The 23730-nt window shown below is 58.1% G+C and overlaps 2 protein-coding genes across 4 annotated transcripts; one reads left to right on the forward strand and one right to left on the reverse strand.

Moving 5' to 3' along the window:
• The first annotated feature begins 983 nt into the window (after positions 1-983).
• Positions 984-9344, forward strand: FKBP10 (FKBP prolyl isomerase 10). The gene is made up of 10 exons (XM_077806574.1): positions 984-1174; positions 3506-3651; positions 4115-4304; positions 4636-4781; positions 5240-5429; positions 6507-6652; positions 7174-7363; positions 7762-7904; positions 8159-8322; positions 9045-9344. Exons 1-10 carry the CDS (start codon positions 984-986, stop codon positions 9228-9230), a joined length of 1692 nt encoding a protein of 563 aa, XP_077662700.1. The 3' UTR covers positions 9231-9344.
• Positions 2563-23654, reverse strand: NT5C3B (5'-nucleotidase, cytosolic IIIB). 3 transcript variants are annotated; one of them, XM_077806572.1, is made up of 14 exons: positions 23518-23654; positions 21160-21258; positions 20778-20847; positions 19692-19738; positions 19061-19146; positions 17913-18002; positions 15527-15689; positions 14208-14408; positions 10088-13724; positions 9030-9185; positions 7733-7882; positions 6479-6587; positions 4458-4761; positions 2563-4169 (listed from the first exon to the last, which is right to left on the reverse strand). In XM_077806572.1, the coding sequence occupies exons 2-9, from the start codon at positions 21226-21228 to the stop codon at positions 13611-13613; spliced, it is 840 nt and encodes a 279-aa protein (XP_077662698.1). In that variant the 5' UTR covers positions 21229-21258; positions 23518-23654; the 3' UTR covers positions 2563-4169; positions 4458-4761; positions 6479-6587; positions 7733-7882; positions 9030-9185; positions 10088-13610. The 3 variants fall into 3 exon arrangements, with proteins under 3 accessions (XP_077662698.1, XP_077662697.1, XP_077662699.1); XM_077806571.1 differs by lacking the exon at positions 23518-23654 and adding an exon at positions 22791-22943; XM_077806573.1 differs by lacking the exon at positions 23518-23654 and having other exon boundaries at positions 21206-21258.
• Positions 23655-23730: the final 76 nt, after the last annotated feature.

A 23730-nucleotide genomic window follows, 5' to 3' on the forward strand; every position in this document is an offset into this window, starting at 1 on the left:
GACACAGCTCACCCTTCTCCCCGGGATAGGGAGTTGCACCAGACTGGCACCGGGGCAGGGTTTGCCCTGATACCCAGAGACACTCAGGTTCCAGAGCTGTCCAAGCTGGCACCTCTCCCCAGGGCTGAAATCCTTTCAAATAAACCCCACTTCCCAGAAGCAGTGTGTGCAGGTTGCAGGAGCTGAGCGGAGGGGCAAGGGCCAGGGGAGCTGCCATTTCTTCCCTGGTGCTTCCCCCTTCCACCAATAAAGCTGCGTCTCTTGGCAACTCCTTTGCCCTGCAGCTTTTAGGCTGCCTCTTTCCGACTTCACGTGACATCTGCTCTGCATCCAGGATGTGCAGAGCGCACTTAACCATGGCGACCGCTGTTCGCAGGAGAGCTTGGGGAGGGCGGAGATGCTTGCAATGGTCTGATGTGCATTTGGTACATAGGACACCAGTCATTCCTAATTCATTGTCGTTTGCACTTCACACCTTGCCTCGGCAGGTTTTAAAGTGTTAGAGGTTGCTATGAATAATTATTCACCTGTATTTATTACTCCTGGCTGATAACTACCAATCATAGACTCGGCGGACTGGAAGGGACCTCGAGAGAGCCGGGGGCGGGGGGCAGCCGAGGCGCAGCGGCGCTAGGACCCAGGGGGAGTCGGGATGCTGGTGGGGTAGGACCTCTCCCTGTACAAACTTGCAAGACAATAGTTTGCTTCAGCGTTTTCCTTCCCGCAAAGAATTGCAACCAAAAAAAAAAAAAAAATCTCCCCGCGTCCCCCCGCGTCCCCGGAGCCCGCCCGCGTCGCGGGGGAAATTCCGGGCTGAATTCGGAGCCGCCGCCGCGAATCACCGCGGCCAGCTACGTGGCCTCAAGCCCCTTTTACACGTTGACAAAATTCCTGGCGAGGGGCCGGGCGGGGAAGCGAGAAAGCGACGCTCCAGCCTCCCGAGCAGCCCAGCCCCTTCCCTCGCCGCCCGGACTCCGAGCACCATGGCCTTGGGCAGCCTCCTCCTCCTGAGCCTGCTGGGGGCCCCGGGGCTGGGGGACCCGGGCCCCCTGGAAGACGTGGTGATCGACAGATACTACATCCCGAAGATGTGCTTGCGGGAAGTCCAGATGGGGGATTTCATCCGCTACCACTACAACGGGACCTTCAAAGACGGCAAAAAGTTTGACTCCAGGTACAGAATTGTTCTGTATAAAATTGCACCAGGCGTTCCTGCCCCCTGGCTACTTTAGTGTCATGGGGGGGGGGTCCTGCTGCAGCCCCCCACCCCTCTTCATTTGTGCACTTTCCTTTGCCCCCGCTGCACGGGGAAGCTGCTGTTTCAGAGGGTGGGTTACATTTCTCTCCTGCTCGCTGGCATGTGGCGTTTATCTGGCTGGCTTTGGCAGGCCACGAATCGATGCCTGTGGCCATGCCAGGGTCCCCGCGCACTTCTGCGTGCCCGGCACAGGAGCTTGGGTCGCCACAAGGGCGCAGGGCAGTTCCCGAAGGGAAGAAAAACCGGTCCCCGGGTTTGAGGCCCAGGGCTGTGACGGGCCAGGGGCCGCGGCCGCCCTGGGGGGCTGCAGGACGTGCAGCGGGGCGCAGCGGGGCCCAGCTCGTTGGTTGTAGACGTGTCCTTCTGGTGGTTCCATGTTCGCCGACAAAACCATCCCCGAGCACCTGCCCCGATCTGGGGAGGGGAGAAGAAGCGAGAACATGCTGATGCCAGTCAGGGGTTGCAGAGCTGGTGTCACTCCCGTGGAATTTCTCCTGATTGAAACCCGTGGGAGCAAGAGGCAAAGCAGGCCCCTTGCGCAGGCCTGCGGAGAACCAAGACAGACTCCTCTACGCTCAGGATCAGGCCCAGCAGAGTGCAGCAACGGTTGCTTTCCCGGCAGGTTTTCAGAAGTGCCAGCGAAACACTCCAGAGAATCTGCTCTGGTTTTAAATATTTAAAACCTTGCTACTTCTCCCTGAATGCCCGAACAGGAAGCATAAAAAGTGTGGTAAATCAGCCACCCAGCAGTCACCGCCAGGCGTGAGCCTTACAGATGAATGGGGCCCCGGGGAAACCTTTCCGACTAAAATAATTTTTTGTCTTGATGGCTGCAGCGTGGTTCCGCAAGAAAAGTTTCGCTGGCCATTAAATGAAGCAAAGGATCTCCGTCTCGGAGCACTTGTAACAAGCCCGAACTGCCCCTGAAAGAGTGGGTTTTAAGATTTAAAAATCAGAGTAATTTGCAGGTTACAAATGAGGCTTGGGTGTTGGGTCATTAACTACTCTTCAGAGTGTTGGGAATGGGGCATATCTGTTACCTGGAAGCACCCGAGAGTCAGCCAGCCAGTGCTTATCTGGGTGAGATGCTTGTTTGCATTCGGTCCCAGCTTAAACATCACAAATGACATTTGCAAACAAAGGGCCTGATCCTGCGTCCCCAAGCCTCCGAGTGTGTGAGGAATGCAGGATCAGACCCGGGATCAGGAACATCAGCTCTACTCCAGTCAAAGGGGATTGTTCCCCACCGCTGGGGCTGCATCTGCTTCAGAGATTGAGTTGCAAAAGAAATCTGGCCAGTAGCATACGTGGGACGTTATACTCGTTTATATGCTCCACCATGAAACGCAACACACGTGTGCCCTCTGCCCCCCATTATTCCAAGAACAAAGGACAGAATCCATCCTCTGCAGAACATTATGGGCATCCCCCTAGCCTGTCATTTCATGGGCGGGTTGCTTTAACCACAGAGAGACATGGGGATTGGCTGAGCAATGGGACTCAGGAGACCTGGATCCTATTCCTGACTTTGCTGCCAACTCCCTGGGTGAGTCACAGGGGCCAGCGTTTCCAGAAGTGGCCTCTAATTTGGGGTGTCCAAGCTGAGCCGCCTCGGGCTCCCGCAGCTCTGTGGCTGGAAGGTGAGTGGCGAGTTGGGCTCCCAGCCACAGAAGCCCCCAAAAATTAGATTAGACTTCTGAAAATGTTGGGCCATAATGGCTTTGGGGCATGGGGCCAATGGTGCGTAATAATCAGTTATTAATTAGTGCTCGAGTCCGAGTTCTTGAGCCCTGAAGGGGCCGTTACGATCTTCCAGGCAGACCTGCACAATGCAGGCCAGAGCCCCTCACTCCGTAACTTGAGTACCAAGCCCTTCCCTTCTGCGTGCGTGAGAGCGTGTGGTTTAGAAAGACATCCGGCCTGGACTGAACTACTCCCGTGACGGAGACTCCACCGCCTCTGCGGGTGAGTCGGCCCAGTGGTGATGTGTCTTGGTCCAGCCGTGGGTGGAGTTGGAAACTCAGGCTGTTAGTCACCGAAAAATGACCAGACTGGTCTTGTGGCAGGCCCCACAGGCAGGGCTGGGTGGGAACTTTGCAACCCTATTGTTTGGGGCCAGCTATGGGATTAGGGGGACTGGTGGGGCAGGCTGGTGTGGCCAAGGATCCTCGCTGCTTTGCAGTATCCCGAACAGCCCAGGCCCTCAGAAGAGGGGGACTTAACGTGTCTGCCTCCGTTCCGCCCCAGCTATGACAGAGGTGCCACGGTGGCGGGCGTGGTGGGAGTCGGCCGGCTGATCACCGGCATGGACCGAGGCCTGCAGGGCATGTGCGTCAACGAGCGGCGCCACCTGATTGTCCCTCCCCATCTGGGCTACGGCAGCATCGGCGTCGGTAAGGGGGGGTCGAATGCGAGGGCCCCGCCCGGCCGTCCTACTGCGGCTCAGGGCGTTTCCGGTGCAGCGAGGTCAGGCCCAACGACCCCTGTCTCTTGTCAGCCCATGTCGCGGCCGGGTTCTGCCTCCTGCCTCGCGCGCTAAGCTCTTCTCACTGGGGATAACGCGGGAGGCAGAAAGGCCCCCGAGGGTGGATCCACTCCCATCTGCGCGCGTAAGTGAAGTTCCCGGTGAAGTCCATGAGCTTCGCAGGGCTCAGCACCTCTGTGGGCTGATGTCCACTGGATGTGTGCAGGGGAGTCCAGGGACCCCCAGGGCAGGATCTGGCCCTTTGTAGGGGGGGGCCTGTGGGTGGATTTCGAGGAGCTGAAGTGAACAGTCCCGGCCTCGTGCCATGAGGCTGCTCCCCTCGCTCTGATGCTCCCCGGGGCTGAGCCAGTCTCATTTGTTGTCCGTCGCAGCTGGCATGATCCCCCCCGACGCCACCTTGTATTTTGACGTCATCCTGCTGGACATCTGGAACAAGGAGGACAAGCTGCAGATCACCACCCTGCACAAGCCAGAGCGCTGCAATCGCACCGTGGAGAACTCGGACTTCGTCCGGTACCACTACAACGGCACGCTGCTGGACGGCACCCACTTCGACTCCAGGTACAGGGAGCCGAGCTGGAGGGGCAGCACCCCGGGGGCTAGTGACAAAGGCCAGCTTGCCTGCGTTGGGGACCCCTCCACCTCCCTGCACGGAGCAGGAAGCAGCGGGGCCAGCTTCGCACGCGCCCTGGGCCCCCCCCCGACCCATCTCACCTGACTCAGAGGGGCCGGGCTGGGGGAGGCGTGAGTTCACTTTCCGTGACACCCTGTGCGGGAGGGGGAGCCCGCTCGTGCCAGGACCCCTGCGCTGAGCACGTTGGGTCGGGGACGCTGCCAGTGCCCCGGAGTCGTTCTTCCCCTCGTCTCTTTTCCGTTCTCTCCCTGGTGCCAGCTACAGCAAGGACAGCACGTACGACACCTACGTGGGCACCGGCTGGCTGATCAAAGGCATGGACGAGGGCCTGCTGGGGATGTGCGCTGGGGAGAAGAGGAGGATCATCATCCCTCCCTTCCTGGCCTACGGGGAGAAGGGCTACGGTGAGTCAGGGCATCCGCAGGGACAGATCTCGCCAGGCAGTATTGGTGACCAGAGAGGAGGGTCTGAGCCAGCCGGGGCAGAGGGGAGCGAAGGGACCCTGCTCGGCAGTGGGTCTCTCCGAGGCAGCTCTGGGTTCTGAGTACGTACGTCAGGGCCACGATCGGGTGCCTGGCGGAAGCTCCGCCTTGTGCCGTTAAACGCGGAGCTGCCGCGTGCCGATAACGACAGCTCGCAGCCTGCTGCGAACTGCATGGAGCTAGAGCGGGGTGTGCTGGGGTCGGCCGCTCCGGAGGCCCCTCCTCTGCAAAAGAGGAGGGGGTGACTGGCCCCGTGGCCACCCCAGCCATGAGGAGGCTGCAGTTCCACCCCACAGAGATCCCTCGCTCCGGCTGCTCTGGGCACGGCCTAGGGGCTGGCTCTGCTTGGGCGCGACCCTCCTTCCCTCCTCCCTACCCAGGCACGGTGATCCCGCCCCAGGCCTCCCTGGTGTTCGATGTGCTGCTGGTGGATCTGCACAACCCCAAAGATGGCATCTCCCTGGAGCACCTGGAGGTGCCGGCCGCCTGCAAGCGCAAGGCCGTGACCGGCGACTTCGTCCGCTATCACTACAACGGGACCCTGATGGACGGGACGCTCTTTGACTCCAGGTACTGGCCACCGGCAGGGCCTATGGAGGAGCGCGTTCCTTCCCGTTTGTGCCTGGGGCTTCGAATCCCCGCTTCGTTCTCTGGTGCCACGCAGCAGAGCTCCTCCCCACACAGCCCCCCCATGGGGGTGCAGGGCGGTGAGGGCTGTGAGATGTGGGTTGGGATGGAGGGGCCTGGGCAGGGCTGGGGTGTGGAAGATGTGGGCTGGGGTGCAAGGACCTGGGCAGGGCTGTGAGATGCGGTTTGGGCGGGAGGGGCCTGGGCAGGGCTGGGCGGGAGGGACGCTGGCCCAGGTGGTGGGGCCGAGGTGGTGGGGCAGGGCTGTGGGGTGGAGGATGTGGGCCAGGGTGGAGGATGTGGGCAGCACTCTAGGGACGTGGGCAGGGCTGTGGGGTGGAGGATGTGGGCCGGGCTCTAGGGACGTGAGCAGGGCTGTGGGGTGGGGAATGGGGCCGGGGGGCAGGGCTGTGGGGTGGGGGACGTGGGCAGGGCTCTAGGGATGTGGGCAGGGCTGTGGGGTGGAGGATGCGGGCCGGGGTGGAGGACGTGGGCAGGACTGTGGGGTGGGGGGTGGGGGATGCGGGCAGGGCTCTAGGGACGTGGGCAGGGCTCTGGGGTGGGCCAGGGTGGAGGACATGGGCAGGGCTGTGGGATGGGTGATGTGGGCTGGGGTGGGGGATGGGGGCAGGGCTCTAGGGACGTGGGCAGGGCTCTGGGATGGAGGCCGGGGTGGAGGATGCGGGCAGGGCTGTGGGGTGGGGGATGGGGGCAGGGCTGTGGGGTGGGGGATGGGGGCAGGGCTGTGGGGGATGGGGGCCAGAGTGGAGGATGTGGGCAGGGCTGTGGGGTGGGGGATGTGGGCCGGGGTGGGGGATGTGGGCCGGGGTGGGGGACGTGGGCAGGGCTCTGGGGTGGGGAATGCGGGCCGGGGTGGAGGATGGGGCAGGGCTGTGGGGTGGAGGATGTGAGCAGGGCTGTGGGGTGGGGGATAGGGGCAGGGGGATGCAGACTGAGCTTACGCTGCCATGCTCCCCTCATTCGGTGCTCACCTGCGACCTGGTGCTGCGTTTGCTGCAGTTACTCCCGCAACCACACCTACGACACCTACATCGGGAAGGGCTACGTCATCCCCGGCATGGACCAGGGCCTGCAGGGCGTCTGCTTCGGAGAAAAGAGACGGATCATTGTCCCACCGCACCTGGGCTATGGGGAGAACGGAGCCGGTAGGGGGGGTCCCCGCGGGGTGGCCCAGCCCTGGGGTTGCAGGGCAGGGAGCGGGGGGACGGACGTGCTCAGCAATGCCGTATTGCTCCCCGCTGGCTCCGTTACACAATCCCTCGGTTCCTGCATCGTTTCAATCGTCCTTGTGCCCATGACGGGGGGAGCAGGCCGGGATCGCCCACCGGACGGGAGCCAGCCCTGCCTGGAGCTGACTGGCGAGAGCTGCCCCAGGAGAGGAATTCAGGTGGGGGGGGGCTGCCTCCCGCAGGAGAAGGGCATGGACCCCCCGCACCCGTGGTGGGGTTGTCAGGTGGGGGCGTTGGCTTAGGGGAAGGGCCCGGCTTAGGGGATGTCTCTTGGGTGTGGGGGAGGGGCAGGGACACATTCAATTAGCACCCAGGGGTCTGGCCTGTAGAACAATCCTGCCCCGGCCCCTGGGGAGGCAAGTTTTTTCCCCGACTCTGCCCTCTCTGGCTCTCCGCAGCCCCTCACCCCCACCGGGCCCTTTGTCCTTCTCCTCCAGGGAACAAGATCCCCGGCTCAGCCGTGCTGATCTTCGACATCCACATCATCGACTTCCATAACCCCCTGGACTCGGTGGAGATCGAGACCCTCTCCCGGCCTGAGGGCTGCAATGTCACCACCCAGGATCACGACTTCATCCGCTACCACTACAACTGCTCATTGCTGGATGGCACCAAGCTCTTCTCCTCGTGAGTGTGTCCCCGCCCGCCCCCGCTGTCTGGGACTCCGGGGCAGCCTGGATCCCCCCGCAATCCCCGCTCAATCCCAGCCGTCCGGCTGCTGCTCGTGGGTTGGTTCTAACAGCTGTGGGGCTGGGGCACGGAGCCGGTGAGCTCTGCCAAGCTAAGCAGGATGGAGGTGGCTGAACTCGGGGAGATTGTGCTGCTGGTCGCACCATCGTCCCTTTGGCTCCGGGGTAAGATCCTGGGCACTAGCCATTCCTCTGACCCTCAGGCAGAATTCCCCTTCCACAGCTGATTGGTACGGCGGGCTAAGGCAGGATCCTGAGGGGAGCAGGCTGTGTGTGCAGCCCCGGTTCTGGAAGTCCTCTCACTCACCCGTCCAATGTCTGCATTGCCTCCTGCAGCCACGACTACAACCACCCGCAGGAGGCGACGCTCGGGACCAGCAAGATGATCGATGGCCTGAACACCGGCCTCCTGGACATGTGCATAGGGGAGAAACGCGTGATCATCATCCCCCCGCACCTGGGGCACGGAGAAAACGGAGGTGAGTGGGGAGGGGAACTGCCTGGCAGGTCGGTTTGTGGCTGCCACTCGCTCTTCAGCCTTAGCCACCTGGCAGTGGCCCAGGGTGCTACGCGGTCTCCTTTGGCCTTTAGCTCCCCAGCTGGCCCCGCCTGGGCAAGGTGCCCCAGCAGCGATGCTCAGAGGCTCATTCTTGCATGTTGCACCATGGTGCAAAGGCACTCTAGTGCACCCGAGCACACGAGGGATCGGTGACATGCACCCCTTGCCTTTCAGCCCGGGGCGTGCCAGGCAGTGCTGTGCTCCGGTTCGAGGTGGAGCTGCTCTCCAGGGAGGAAGGAGTCCCTGAGGGCTACCTGTTTATCTGGCACGGGGACCCACCCGCAAACCTGTATGAGGACATGGACCTGAACAAGGATGGCGAGATCCCCCGTGAAGAGGTGCAGCCGAAGCTCCGGGCACGTGCGGGGAGGAATTGGGATCAGGGAACACAGCCCCAGCAGCAGTCTCGGATCCCTTGGGCTTTTCAAAGGCGAAGGGAGGGGCCAGTTAGGCTGCCCAGTTGGCATCCGGTGCGTGTGCCGAGTCCCCAGAGCTGCTGCAAATCTGTGACTAAGGCACACACGTGGGCGGATGGTCGTTAAGGTGGCAATACCAGGGTTTCTGCCCTAGGCGAGCCCAGCCCGCCTGCCGGCTAACCCCAAAGGCACAGCCAGGAAGGGGCCAGGTGCGGACTCTGAGCAACCCCCTGCTGGGACACGCCCGGGGTCCAGCCAGGCAGCAACATCCCTCTGGCCCGCAGCCACCTGTGCCACAAGGCATGCTGGGAACCAGCCACAGGCCAGGCCAGTTAGCACAGCAGCTTGAATTGGGCCTGGCTGTAGGCTGAGGAGAGGCGGGGGGGGCCGTGTGCCCACCCTGCCCAGGAAGCTTTGAGAGCATCGCAGAACAGGAAACCTGGAGGGGAGCCTCTTGCAGCCTGGCGCTGGGGTGCTCCCTGCCCTCGTTATCATGCGGCATGCTAGCCCTGTCTGGCCATTGCCCTCCACCCCGGAGCTGGCTGCATGCTGTCCTGCCCCACTGCACAGAGTCCCTAGGATCCCTCACGGGCCCAGGCTGTGGACTCAGCCACGTAACCTGTTCTCACCTCTCCCTGCTGCAGTTCTCCACTTTCATCAAGGCCCAGCTCACCGAGGGGAAGGGGCGGCTCATGCCCAGCTCCGACCCGGAGATGGTCATCGCCGACATGTTTCAGAACCAGGACCGGAACCAGGACGGGAAAATCACCGCGGAGGAGCTGAAGCTGAAATCAGATGAAGATCAGGAAAGAATCCACGAGGAGCTCTAAGGAGCTCCTGCCTTCAAGAGACAACGTTTCTTCTTGTCCTTTCCAACCTTGGAGTGGGCTGCTCCCCCCACCACCACAGGGACCGTGGCCTAGAGAAGCCAGCTCAGGAAACTTTAGTGCCAACCCCTTTGCAAAGCAAGGTTGTTTGGTTTTGTTTTTTTTTTCTATTTAACTGTGTTTTATTGGAAGTGTTTCTAACAAGCCAGCAGGGGAAAAACTCCACATAACAAACCCAGGCCAGAAGGTCCCAAGTTCTTGCCCTTAAAGGCAGGGCCTAGATAGAAACTAGACCCAATCGTGAGCTATTTCCTCGGACTTCCACCCACACCCCAGGCCTGAAGGCTCTAGGGGATACATGGGGGTAATTGACACCCCTTCCCAAACTACCCTGGAATTGTATCCAGTGCTTTGAGAGCAGAACCCAGAGACTTTTCTTCTCTGGGCTTTGAGTGTTTTCATCCCTGGCTTTGCACTCTGCCTTTGTCCCCTGCAGAGACAGGCCCACCCAGCCTGCCTGTTCCCAGTGCAGGATGCTTCTCCAACACGTTGCCAGCCTCTGATGGGGTGGGGGCTCCTGCTGTGGACACAGATTAGCTCCCTAGCCCAGAAGCAGAACTGGATGAATCCCACCTGTGCCCATCCCACCATCTGCTCTCTCCAGTGATAGGGGGTTTGGGTGCGGGGCTGGGATTCCTGGAAGTTGGTGGTATCCACACTGTCTAGCTGAGAGCCCTGCCTGTAACCTCCATGTCAGAGCCAGGAGCTCCTGTTCGGTCCAGTTGTGAACTAGACTCCATTGCACGCCGTCTTCTCCCCCCGCCCCCCCTTGTCAGACCCGGCCTTTGGACTTCACTCGCCTTGGCTCCTTGAGCATTTCAGCAGCGCTGCTCTTGTGCGGATCGGAGCTGTAGCAGCCAGCGCGTACCCAGAGTGCAGAACATGAGGCAGCAAGGGCGTCCTGCTGTAGCTGGAGCAAGGGCCATGAATTCAAAGCAGTCACTTCACGTTGGCATCTGCTGGAGCTTTTCCTGTAAGGAACCCAGTCGCTGTTCCCGAGGGATTTAAAAAAGAAAAATTAATGCCATTTCCTAGCCCTGGTCCAGGCTCTTGCAACAGCTTGAATTGTACCAGAAAGGAAAGCCAAGACCCAGTTCTTCAAAGTGATGAGTGGTTTTAGGCCCAGCGATATTTCGGGGCTTGAACTTGAGATACCTTAATGGGGCCTGATTTTACACAGTTTGGCCCCCAAAACCACCGGTCAGTTTGGAAAATCCAGGGCCCAAACTCTCCCAGCTGGGCTAACACAAGTGGGCTGATTTTCAGTTTCTGAGCACCCTGATTCTGCTGACGAGAGCTTGGCATGCTCAGTACCCCTGGAAATCAGCCCACTTTTACTGAGATGCTTAAATATAATTCAGGAGCCTGAATTTAGTCTCCCACGTTGGCAAATTTGGGCCAGTGTCTCCCCCTGGTTTTAAAGGTTTGTGTCCTAAGATCAGTGGACAACAGCGTCTGCGCCAACTGCTGGGCACAGGTAAAAGATCCGAAGTGCAAGGACAAGATGATGTAAAGGTTCAAACAACCCCGCAATAGCAATTTCTGCCTTGCACCCAATAAACTGATTTCAAGTGGTTTCCAACAACTCTGCTTCCCAGCACGTTATTTTGGGCTGAAACATTGCTTGCGCTTGTCTGCATGCAGAGAGGTCCCCATCCGCGGGTCTGTGTTTGCTGTCCCAGTGGGGGGAGCTGTGGAGGGTCTGGCTGGATAAGCCTCCCATCCAAGCTTCTCGCATCTGCCACGCTGGGTTGGAAAAGGCTTCGTCTCCTTTGGGGCTCCCACCTGTCCGCAGACACCCCCAGATTCAGAGGAAGGGCTAAAAACATTTTAAAGATATTTAGCTGCGGCTGTTCTAACCTCGAAGCCCTTGGGAAGACTGGCTGGCCCCAGGCTGCCTAGCAGGGAGAGGTGCTGGTCACTGGGTGGGTCAGGCAGCTGCCCCCAACTAGCTGCCCACTGCAGGTTCTCTTGCACCCTGCTCTGAAGCAGCCAGGACTGGCCACTGTTGGGAACAGGATGCTGGGTTAGCCATCTCTGCAGGGACGCAGGTCTTTGCGTTTCCCCTTGGAATCTCTCAGATACAGAAGCAGCGCAAGCTTCGAGGTTAGAGCAGCGAGTCAGGGGATGCGATTTCCTTTGCTAGTTGTGACACTTCACCTTCCCGTGCCTCGGTTTCCCCATTTGGAACATGAGGATAACTAGCTTACCCACCTTTGCAAGTTCCGAAGGCCTCGGTGGGCACCCCAGACAGTGCTGTACTGCAAGCTCACACATCTGGTTACAAACCACTCACACGCAGGCTTTATCTAAAGGATTTATTTCAACAAATGGAATAAAACCCACCCCCCTCACAAGTGACACTTACAGCCGACCATGACACTGTGAGCGAGCCAGATGGCTGCCTGTGAACCTGGACCGGACCAGCTCCTACAAGGCAAATGGCAAGTGCCTTCGCTTACCGAACAATGCTGGGGCCCGGGCTGCTAATGCCAGGCTGGGTCACAGCGAGACAGCCACGTGGACGGCACTTCTCCAGGAAGGGACTAGTAACAATTTGCACAGCAGGAACCGAGGTCCCTTCCACCCACAGAGGAGACTGCAGGGTGGGGGGTGGGAGCTGCCTGTAATGTAACGCGAGCCTCTGGCTCTCCCCAACAGGACCAGCGTGAAAGGAGATGGAGTTTTACAGGGCAGGACAGGGAGCTCTGAAAGAGCCATCTGCACTCCCTGATGGTTAGCAGCGGGCAGGCCAAGCCCAATCGATAAGCAGCTGCTGTCCCCCATCCAGCTGCCGTGTACAGGAGTCTGTGTCCCCCTAGGATGAGTCAAATGCTGCCGAGGCAGAGCCCAGATTGCCATAGGCGGCAGCTTGCATCCCCAGACCGGAGGGCTGAACTTGGCAAGAGGGACATGGGGTTCCTGCTCCTTTGGAAACGCCAATCCCTAAAGAACGCTTTCTGCGCAGTAAAGCCAGGCCTTCCACGGGCCTGCTCAGCATCAGCCCTCTTCCAGGCCAGTGTGACTGTCACGCCCGGAAGGGGGTCCCAGCAGACAGGGTCCCGGGGGGGGCTACACTACTTTTCTTTCCCTTATTTTGCGTTTGAGTGATAGAGATTTTACGTTGCTGACAGAAGCACTGCACTGAGACCCCAGAACCGGCCCAAAGGGTTAGTTACACAATAGTCAAGCTTCAAAAAGCCTGCCCTCCCTCCCAGCCGCCTTTAAACTCCCCACCCCAAGGACACACTGGCCACTGTGTCCCCCAACACTCTGGTCCACACACGACAACCTTGCTGCCTGACTGATCGGCTATAACAACTACACTCCACAGCACAGCGCAAATGGCCAGCAAAGCCTCGTTGCTCCACCGAGAGTCGGTTGCCGGTGGGATTCACTGCACACCACAACACAGCAGCCAAGCAAACCCCCCCCCACCATGGGATGGCCAAACTCAGCCCTTGTGTTAATCACACAAGCGGCCCTTGGACAGGAATCCTCATGAGACTCCCACCCCTTTAAGCATCACTGCAACTGCACAATCATCTCACAAACCCAAAGTGTTAATGTTCCAAGCGACAAGCCCAGGCAGCCCAAACGTCCCCCAACACATATTTCCCACCTGTGCCCACCATGCTCTCTGAGCAGCTCCAGGCTCAACCTGTAACAGGTCGGTGCACAGACAGGGGCAGGGCTTATGCCCTCTAAAATCACCCACTCTCTGGTCCCCTCTCCAGCCACCAGAGAGCAGTGATGCCCAGTAGGTTGCAGGCAGGGGGAGCAGAGAACTGACCCGAAGAGCAGGCCAGGGGATCTGCAGGGTTTCCACAGTGAATTACAGACACCCAGCAGAAGGCAGGCTGTAACTGCTGTGCAGTTGAACCATGAAACCGGAGTCCGACCTGAACGCTTTGGGATGGATCTACAACAAACAGGTGCCTGCTTCCCTACCGAGGGGATTAGTGTGGCAGAGGAATCTTTAATTCTGCGCGCAGCCAGCCAGGCCGTCAGCCAAACGACGACCTTGCCTTAGTGGCTTTGAGCTTCCGTGGGACAGGACACGAGCCAGGAGCAGCAGCGGACGGTTGGGGGCTGGGGTTTGAGCAGAGACATGGTGGAGGTAGTTGGGGCAAGTGGAGAGTTTCTCCAGCTCACCCCTCAATCCCAGGACTGACGAACAAAAGGGTATTCATAAAAGCCCAGGAGGGAGCCAGGGGGAAGCTCTCGAGGGCATCGAGATGGATTCAAATCGCCCTGACTCCACCATGGGAAGCATGGTCCCAAGACACCATCCTGAGAGGCCGGAGTCAGAACCCTGGGCTCTCAGTTCAGGTCTCCGAGGATGTAACAAAGGATCCCGTTGACCACGTCCAGAGTCTCGTCCTTCTCCAGAACGACGTCGTAGGCGTCCCTGTACTTTCCTCGTTGCTCGTCCACCTGCAGAGCCACCGTGGGGCAAGGGGACAGGACAGGACGGCAACATTAACAGTGGAGAAGAAGCGCGGCTGGTTGCCAAGCTCAGAACTCCAGGAGCCCCATGAAAGCAGCGCTGGGGATTCAGGGCTGGTGAAAGGTACTTGATCAACAGCCCTAGAGACGGCATCTCCAGAGCATGGGACACGGCATGGCAAGCTCTCCTCTCTGCACCCTGGCACAGGAGCCAGCCCGGCCACAGAGGAATGACCACTCCAGCTCAGCTGAGGGGCGAACAAGGGGGCCAGCTGTGATGTGGACACCTTCCCACTGGTGGAACTGAGACCCACCAAACTCATTTCATACAGCATGCCAGATAGCAGACTTCTCTTGCAGCATGTAGGCTCCTCCCACCTGCACCCCCCCGCCAACCTCCTGCAAACGCTTGGGCCTTGCAATCGCTCAGGAGGGCAGAGAGCCTCCCACGGCCTCTGCCCTCACGCTTACCTTGTCATTCAGGAATCCGATCGTGAGGATGTTCTCCACGTTGGCAACCCCGTCTGCCATGCTCAGGTCTCCCATGGAGTCCCCCAGCAGGATGATGTTGGTCCTGCTGCTCAGCTGCTGGAAGTGGTCCGTCTTCTCCAAGACCGAGCCGTTCTTGTTGTAGGTGTGGATCAGCGGCTCTTTAAACTGTCTCAGGACTCCCTGTGCAGCAAAGGACGAGCGGACAGACAGACAGGATGATTTCTGGGGTGTCTCGGGGCTGAAGGAACAAAGCTTCAGTGTGGTTTGCACCTTTCTTAGAGATGCTCTTAGCGGAGCCAGCTGGGAAACCTGCTGTCCCTCACTGCCCAAGGGCCCTGCTTCAGAGCAATCTGCCCCTTCAGTGGAGGATGGCACACAGGACCAGAGCCCTTCAGCCCACTCAAGAACCAGCCAGAGGTGGCATCTCCCTCCCCTCCAAAGGGCTCCCAGAGCAAGGGACCAAGGGTCTAACTCTCAGCCACTCAGGCCCCATAAAGGGGCCTTTAACTGGGTGACTCTGCCTTGTGCAGACAGCCTTCCCCGGGCAGTGCAGAACTGCTGCAAAAGCTCTGCAGTGGCTGCAGTGTCAGGGCGGATCAGGGACATACCAGAGGCCAGGCTGGAGAGCACCGCACTGTGGCTATTCTCTGCTTCCCTGGCTCCATAGGTCAGAGCAGCCCCAAGGCCCCTGCATGGCCTCACACTCCAGGGAGCGCCTAGGTGGCTAAAATCTCCCTAAACCTCTACCACCCGCCCCATGCCCACCCTACGGGAGCCACTGAGAATCAGGCCCAACTTAGTGGGCTGTTTCCGGGGGTTTCATTGGTTTTAAAGATAATTATAGTAAGTTAACGCCCATCCTCCCGCAGTGCTACCCCCCTCCCCCAAAAAAACACAGTATCACGGGCCTAGCGCCAAACCAGAGCGTGAAAGTGATTCAAAACCACGCTCTCCTGCCAAGTGCAACATATAAAGGAGAAGAGCCAAGCAGATCCTGTATATTGCAGAACTTTCCCCCAGCCTTGTGAATTTAGGCTATGAGCTCTCTGCAGGGGGGCTCTCTCTGACTGTCTTCACAGAGTGGGGCCCCTGTCTGGTGTGCTACCGTAATACAGCTAATCTAGGCTTCGCTTTCAAAGCAATTTCAGCACTAATAACTGGAAAGGTTGCTATGGTAACAAGGGATGACATTTCCAATGGACAGAGGGGTTTTAACCGAACGGCGCCCTCTCTAGATGTCCCCCGACCCGCACTCGGGGCTAACGGGACCCAACCATGGGGCACGTAGCGCAGCGTACTTTGTCATCGAAGTCCATGTAGTTGGACATCACATTGACGTTTGGGTGGAACACCTTGGCCTGCCGGAGGACCTCCTCCAGGATGTCACCCACGCCGGCCGAGAAGATGAACAGGGGGATGTTGTGTTGGTGGAGCTGGTCAAAGAAGGTGTTGACTCCGTCCCTGGGGAAGGGGCGGGGAATGCAGGTTAGACAGAGTCACAATAGCACCCTTCATCCCAGAGCAAAGGGCGTCACACTACCACGGTGCTGTGAGTGCTTTCATCCCCACTGGAGACTGGAAACTCACTGGGCCAAGGCACCAGGGTGTTCCTTTACTTATGGCTCCGGGGCCAAGGTGCATACGCTACACACTTCATTGATCATTTCTGCACTGTGGGTGAAATTCAAGCCTGCGCCAAAGGACACAGCGATGTCTACAGGGACTTAGCAGTGGATGGGCCTGGTGTGGGGTGAATTTTACCCTCTATGGTACACAGGTACCTCCCTGAAGCCTGTCCCAAAGTGCACTGGGCTCTGCATAAAACCTGGGATTCATTCTCTGCAAATGACGTCTTCCTTGGTCGCCCCAACAGCCTAGGCAGGGGTTGCATCCCCGAGCACTATAGGCTGGATTTCAGTCACTGGTTCTTCATAGATTCCAAGGCCAGGTCATGTGATGATCCAGTCTGACGTGTGTAACACAGGCCAGAGAACTTCCCCCAAATCATTCCTAGAGCAGAGCTTTTAGAAACTCCTCCGATCTCGATTTTCAAATGGTCAGTGCTGGAGACTCCCCCATGACCTTGGGCAAATTATTCCAATGGAATTACTCTCACTGTTAACAATTTACACTTTATTTCCAGTCCAAATTTGTCTAGCTTCAAAATCCAGCCCCCGAATCGTGTCAGACCTGCCTCTGCTAGACTGCAGAGCCCATTGTTAAGCTGATGGCACTCTGCTCTATAAATGCTGACTAATAATTCAGCAGCTGTGGAAACTGAGGCACAGAAAGAGGCCATGGCTTGACCGAGGTCATAGAGAAAGGCAGCGTTAGAGCTGGTGTCAGAGCCCAAGAGTTCCTGACCTCAGGTCCCTGGACTATGCAGCCTTCTACTGCCAGAAGTATTGATACCGTCCCCCTCCCAATCCCCCCCCCCAATCCCCCTCCCCCCATGGAATCCATGACCATACAGCTCACCTGGTCTAGAAAAAGGAATTTAATCCTTAGGCAACAAAGCTCCCAGGAAAGATGATGCCTGTTAAACCTATTGCACAAATGTACACCCAGCTAGTGCTCTTAGTGGACAGGGGGGTAACGCTCATCCCACGCTATTTCTCCCACACGCAAATTACCTACAAGAAATATGGTCCTTGGCTTCCCCATAGGCTGTAAGAGAGTGACTTCCAGTGAACAAAGCTCTGGATGTAACACTGGCCAGGCAGCTGGTGGGCTGACACCCCTGCTCATCACACTGATCAGACCCTGTGTTGTCTCTGTTGCAGCCACCTGTGGGCTCTTTGGTTGTGGGTTCTTTGGCACAGGAAACATCTGATTGCTCTTTGTGCGTGTACAGCACCTAGAACAACAGCGTCCTGATCCCCACTTGGACTCCAGGTGCTACCACAACACGGCAATCACAACAGACTGGGTGCAGTACAAGACAAGCAAAAGGTTTTTCCCCATGTAATGCAGTTCCCCACTGAGATCAGAGACAGAAGCTCCAGCTTTCTTTGCACCAGAATAAATATCACTAATCTAACACAAATACCACCCTGCTGGGCAGACTCTCAGCTGCTCCTGTGGGCTGAACATACGTGGTGTCCGTGCCACACAGAAAGCTGCTAGGGTTTCGTAACTTTGACTTTTCCAGGCAGTCCATGGAGAAAGAAAAATCTTATCTGTAACAGCTTGGCAGCGTTTGCTCACAAAACCCAGACTCTTAGTCACTGGTGATCCTGCCAGGTAATGTTAAGTTGGCTCTGCCAACTCACTGACGCAAGTGGCTTGCTACTCCACCTAGATTTACAGGAGGTGGGAGTGGACCTCACAGGGGGGCTGAGCAGTTCTTGAGGAGGAACCCTAGGAGCAGCCAAGTATGCGGAAAAGGCTTAGGTTGGAGTTTGTGTTGTTGCATTTTGAGATTCATTTGTGAAGGGGACACGTTCTGACCTGCTGCCCCTTATGTGCCCTGTCTGGAAAGGGCGAGAAAGCAACTAGGAGGCGGATTAGAGTTCTCGGAAGTCAGTTCAGTGACTCCCTTTTTCTCTCTCTGACAAACGCAGGGGTCTGAATGGAACGAGCAGGTACCAGAGACAAGAAAGCGACAGAGCCCTTACAGGGTGTGCTCGCACAGGGACAGGAGAGAGAGGACACAAGCTGCAGAGACCATCCCAAGACCTGTACCTGAGCATCACCTCTGATTCTTCGACTATCTTGGCTATGTCCCTTTTCAAAATCTTCTGTTGCAACAGGAGGCCGTGGGCTCTGGTCCACCTGGAAACACATATCAAAGTGAGCTTCATTTCTGACGGACTGTGAGCTTCTAGGATCTGACCTAGGGGAAATTACCAGAGTCGTGACCAAGACACGGTCCATCAGACTAATTGTTGTTTACAGAGAGTTTCAACCTTCTCTCTGCTTCCCATGTAAGGCTCGTTAAGGGTAAGAGGCTGCCTGAGGAAGGCCGATAGCACTTACTTAATCAATGCATTTTTATTGTTTCCACCACCAGGGTATCTGGGCACCCAACACAAATGTCCGACTTGCTCTGTTGTTTCTCCAGCACTCTTCGATGTTACTGTTGATCTATTACCCGGGACTGACTATCAGAGCTGGAAAACAACCCAGCCCCAAATACCAGGCCCTTTGGGATCCCTTTCGTGGACGGTGTGAGAGCGGGACAGCGAAACTACAGCTGTGCCAGATGCACCATCGCTCAGGTGGAGAACAATGAAACCCACAAGTAAGAAAGGAAAAGGAAGGAACTGGTGTTTCCTTCTGAGGCACGAAAGCCATGGGCTCACTTCTGACAGCTGCCTTTTCAAAGCATATCCCGCTCTCAAAGGGGACCTACTCTCTCTCTTTTCTAAGGGACTCTGCATCCTTTTCTTAACAGGAATGTTACTTTCAGAGCTGCAAGTCTGCACAGAAATCTTCTGGATCCAACGAATCCACTGAGATCTCAAAGGATCATGAAGTCAGAACACAATGCCGCGGCAACTGCCACATGCTAAGGCAGTTTGCATCAGAGTTAACGAGACCACAGACAAAACCCTGCTCCTCCCTCTCCATGTGCTCCTTGCTTTTGCTTTTTGTCCACCACACTGCCATTCTGTAAGTGGATCCACCAGGCTTGATCCTGGCCATATTACCAGAAAGGATCCTTCATGCACTTGGAGAAATGGGAAGATGGACTATCAAAAAATTGTACTTCCACTGCACAGTGAGTTCTGCTATGCAAGGGGATCTGGGGACTGAATTCCCCTCTCTCTTCTTGTTCACCCACTTATTTTCTAGCTCACGAAATTAGCTCCTCATACACAGTCACTCACCATTCCACCATGAGGGGACGTTTTTCTTCCATGGTCCGGTTGGGGTCAATTTCAATTGGATAGTAATAGTGCAGCAGATCTTTTAACTAGAACATTTGATGGGTTTAAATAGAAAATGCCACGAACAGTTAAGGGCATCGAAAGAGAGATTTTAATAACAAGCAGGCAGAGTATTTGCAGAATTCACAAATGCATCACAGCTTAAAAATAAAACCCTAAATTGTTCATGAAACAACTGAGTATCATGGCAATTTCATGGGGTCCCAAGGGAAATATTTAATACTGCTCTAGAAATCAAGCTGAGAGTGTCAGCAAGGTTAAATTGTTCTGGACAGAGATTAATGTCCTTTGCTCACTATTTATCACTGTTCTCTTTGACATGAAATGCCCATGCTTGGGTGTGGCGACAGGTTTGTAAAGATTCCCTTGAACTCCGACAAGTGCTCCCATATCTGAAATGCTGCTTGGAAATTTGTTCTACTCTCTTCCCTGGCAGGCGGTCACATCTGTCCCAGTGCTGTGCTCTAACCCCATCTCCACTGTCCCCAGGGAGCCTACCCCTAGCAGGAGAAGCAGCATGTGGACTGTACATAGAGCCAAAAGAGATGGAGTCTGACAGCACTAAACGTACCTTTTTTCTGCCTTCTTCGCTAATGACTTGGCTGTTATCTAGGATATCTGGAAAGACAGAAACAGTCACTTGCCCAACCCCGGGAAAACACACGAGGGCCCTTTCCAAATCCCACAGAAAGACCAGAGTCAACACTTGCAAAAATGACAAGTGATTTTGCGTGCCACAATTTTTGGATGCCAACTTGAGACGTTTGACAGGAGCCTCACTTTCAGCCCTGGTCTGTACTGGCGGGGGGAATCGATCTAAGTTACGCAACTTCATCTCCGCGAATAACTTACTGCGGTGAGTCGACTCCACGCCTCGCAGCGCTCGCTGGCGAGAGCGCTCGGGGGTCGATTTATCGTGTCTAGACTAGATGCGATAAATCGATCCCCGCTGGATCGATCGCTGCCCGCTGCGGTAGTGAAGACATACCCTCAGAGAGTGGGTGCTCAGCATTTCCTGAAAATCAGGACCCGTTAGGGCATCTCTCCGAAGGAGGAATAGATCAGAGTGCACTAGGGGACGTTTCGTGCTCAGCAGACTAGTGCAGGGTAGATTTACACCCCAGGTTTCAGTGTTTGTGTAGACCAGCCTCGAGACGGGGCATTGAGGGAAGAAAGGGGCTTGGGAGGGGGCTCTGAGCACAGTGGGTGGGAGGAAGGATGCAGAGTAAAGAGCCAAGGGAGGTGCAGTAGGGGAAGAGAGCAGACGTGCAGGCTGGGGCACAGTCACGCCTAGCCCCGAAGGCGAGGAAAAGAGCCGGCACTTAATGGGGAAGGAGAGGAGGACGCAGAGAAAGGGGTCTGGGGGGATAGGGTGGAGCAATGAGATAGGGGGGTGATTGGCACAGCAGCATTTTGGATGGGGTGGGGAAAGAGGAGCAGCAATCAGTATGAGCGGCCGCCAAGCCCCGGAGCAGTTACAGCAGCAGAAGGGACTCTATCAAGAGCGAGGGTTGGGGAGGAAAATGCCAGGGCTTAGCAACAGCCCGTGGGTGTGGGTCCGGGGGCGGGTGAGACAGAGGTTACAAGACTGGGCGATGGAGACGGGAGCGAGGAACATAAGCTACAAACGGATGGACACAGTGTTTGTTCGACTCACTGTGCGAAGTGGGGCATCGTCTCCCGTTAAATCCAAACCTGCTGAGGGTCATGTCGAAGTCCGAAACGACCTGAAGGACACAAGGAGGGGGAGAGAAGGACAGTATCTGAAACCGCCCCAGCATGCTGTGCTTTGAGAGGTGCACGGGCAGGGGCGTGGGCAGCAACGGCCTGTGTTTCTCACCCGGGCACTGTCAGGATAACGGCCGTATTGTGAGGCACTCACATACTACGGAAATGGAGGCTAGACAAGTGCCTTGAATAGCTGATGGGGTCCACACAAACATGGGGCGTTATTATCCCCCTCCCCACTGCCATGGCAATGCTGAAATATCCCGCAGCAACAGGCTCCTGCCTGCACAGCTCAGAACACAAAGCGAAACCTGCAGTTTGTCTGGTCCCTCTTTCCTGAGCGCCGAGATTACGCGCCTCACGTGCTCGGGGCTCTTCATGTGGACCGTCGCCTTCTCCAGTTCAGGGACCTGCGGAGACAGATTGATTCCGAGGAAGGGGTCGGCGCTAAGAGACACGCCCCAGCTGCAGGCCCCAGCACGGTCAGTATTCGCTGGCCTGGTTTCCACGCAGCTCACCCGACTCCCTCTCAGCCCACAGTGCCTTAGGGAGCATTTCTCTCCTCCGGGGACCGATGCAGGAGGAAGAAAATCAACTCTGTAGAGATGATGCTACAGGGTCCCGATGAGTTATTCCACTGCAAACTGGCTCCACCGATAAGACAAAGAGCAATTTCTCTACCTCTGGTTTCGGAAAAAACTGTTGGATTTACCAGCCACGAACTATTTAGGTCCTGATCCTGCAAGTCCTGAAGGTGCAGGCTTGGGGCCTTCCCTAGCTGTACCAGGGCAAACAGCGCCCCGGCGGACGCCCCCATAGCGAGGTTATTGTGGCGTTAGGGTGGGTGGTGGCGGTTGTGGCCCCACACGCTCTCTGCCTTCTCCCCCCCAGTGCTCTACCTCCCCTACTGCCCCTCCCCCAGTGCTCCCCTGTGCCCCGCTCCCCCCCGCACCATGCTCCCCTCCTCGTCCCAACCCAAGCCCCATACTCCCCCCATTCCCCATCCTCCCCCCACCCCTGGCTCCGACTCCCCCCGTGCTCCCCCCACCCCCGGCTCCGACCCCCCCAGCGCTCCCCCCATCCCCCTCCGTGCTCCGACCCCCCCGTGCTCCCCCCACCCCTGGCTCCGACCCCCCCCGCGCTCCCCCCACCCCCGGCTCCGACCCCCCCAGCGCTCCCCCCATCCCCGGCTCCGACCCCCTCAGCGCTCCCCCCATCTCCTGCCATGCTCCCCCCACACCCAGCTCCGACCCCCCCATGCTCCCCCTACACCCAGCTCCGACCCCCCCAGCACTCCTCCCACCCCGCCGTGCTCCCCCCACACGCAGCTCCAACCCCCCGTGCTCCCCCCATCCCCCCCGTGCTCCCCCTACACCCGGCTCCGACTCCCCCCACCCCCCCGTGCTCCCCCCACACCCAGCGCTCCCCCCATCCCCTGTCATACTCCCCCCACACCCAGCTCCGACCCCCCCATGCTCCCCCTAAACCCGGCTCTGACCCCCCCAGCACTCCTCCCACCCCCCGTGCTCCCCCTACACCCAGCTCCGACCCCCCCAGCACTCCTCCCACCCCCCCCGTGCTCCCCCCACACCCGGCTCCGACTCCCCCAGCGCTCCCCCCGTGCTCCCCCCACGCTCCCCCCACACCCGGTCCGACTCCCCCAGCGCTCCCCCCATTCCCTGCCATACTCCCCCCACACCCAGCTCCGACCCCCCTAGCACTCCTCCCACCCCACCCCGTGCTCTCCCTACGCCTGGCTCCGACCCCCCCAGCGCTCCCCCCATCCCCTGCCGTGCTCCCCCCACACCCAGCTCCGACCCCCCCATGCTCCCCCTACACCCGGCTCCGACCCCCCCAGCGCTGCCCCTACAGCCGGCTCCGCTCCCCCCGTGCTCCCCCTATGTCCCCCCCGCCAAGGGAGCGCCCCCCCGGCCCCTCTCACCATCTCGGCCCCGCTCCGGCTCCCCTCGCCGAGGAAACAGAAACAGAAACGCCGGAGCCGCGGCCTGGACGCGCGGGGGAGGAGCCGGACTGCGAGCGGGGGGGCGGCCGGGGCTGGATCCGGATTAGGGGCTGGGCTGGTCGTGTAAACTGCGGGGCTGGGGTTAGGGTTCTGGGGGAGTGAATTAGGTTAGTCTTGGGGAGCTGGGCTGGGATTAGGGGCTGGGTGTGGGGCTAGAGGTGCTAGGCTGAGATGGGGGGCTGGGGGAGTCTGTGAGGTTAAATTGGGGTCCTGGGCTGGGTGTGGGGCTGGGATGTTGGTCTGAGATTGGGGTGCTGGGGCTGGGGGCCTGTTAGGCTAGGGGGCAGGATTGGGGGGCTGGGAGTCAGGATGCAAATGCTGCTGCATTAAGGGCAGGGGCTCATGGGGGGCAGGGTTAGGGGGCTGAGCTGGATGTGCTCCGTCAATACAGGACGTCCCAGGTTTGGCTCTCAGTGACCCTGGCCCCTGGGGACAGCAGGACATCCCCGTTCAGGCCCTGAAGCCAGCTGGGCTGGCATCACCCCCTGTATCTTCCAGTGCAGGGCGGGCCGGGGCTGGCTGCAGAAAGTTGATATTGTGCAACCTAGGGCCCAAGCCTGCCAGGAGCTGCCGAGCCCCCACCACCAATCACTGGAGTCAGCCGCATGTTGCAGGTGCTCACTACCACACCTGGTCAGGCTCTCACCTGTACCAAGGTTCACTGCTAGCAGGCGCTCCCACTTCCCCATTGCCCACAAACAGCACAGAGGTCGTACATCATTCCCAGAACAAACACAGGCCGTAACTGCTGCAACTCAGGGCTGGTCACAGACCCGGTAGAGGCCGCTGTAGTTAAGTTATTAAAAACAGTCAAAAGGCAGGAAATTGAACATTAAGACAACTAGCTCTTATCTCACAA

Source organism: Eretmochelys imbricata, chromosome 27 (genome assembly GCF_965152235.1).
Source record: "Eretmochelys imbricata isolate rEreImb1 chromosome 27, rEreImb1.hap1, whole genome shotgun sequence".
Taxonomy (NCBI): domain Eukaryota; kingdom Metazoa; phylum Chordata; order Testudines; family Cheloniidae; genus Eretmochelys; species Eretmochelys imbricata.

What these genes read in the sequence shown, in the direction of transcription:
- FKBP10 (XM_077806574.1), top strand. Translation starts at nt 984, where the DNA reads ATGGCCTTGGGCAGCCTCCTCCTCCTGAGCCTGCTGGGGGCCCCGGGG. An exon ending in CTACGGCAGCATCGGCGTCG is followed by an intron (nt 3,652 to 4,114) that starts GTAAGGGGGGGT and finishes TGTCCGTCGCAG; the next exon opens with CTGGCATGATCCCCCCCGAC. An exon ending in GGGGCACGGAGAAAACGGAG is followed by an intron (nt 7,905 to 8,158) that starts GTGAGTGGGGAG and finishes CTTGCCTTTCAG; the next exon opens with CCCGGGGCGTGCCAGGCAGT.
- NT5C3B (XM_077806571.1), bottom strand. An exon ending in GCGAAGAAGGCAGAAAAAAG is followed by an intron (nt 19,147 to 19,691) that starts GTACGTTTAGTG and finishes CAAATGTTCTAG; the next exon opens with TTAAAAGATCTGCTGCACTA. An exon ending in GAATCAGAGGTGATGCTCAG is followed by an intron (nt 15,690 to 17,912) that starts GTACAGGTCTTG and finishes CCCCTTCCCCAG; the next exon opens with GGACGGAGTCAACACCTTCT.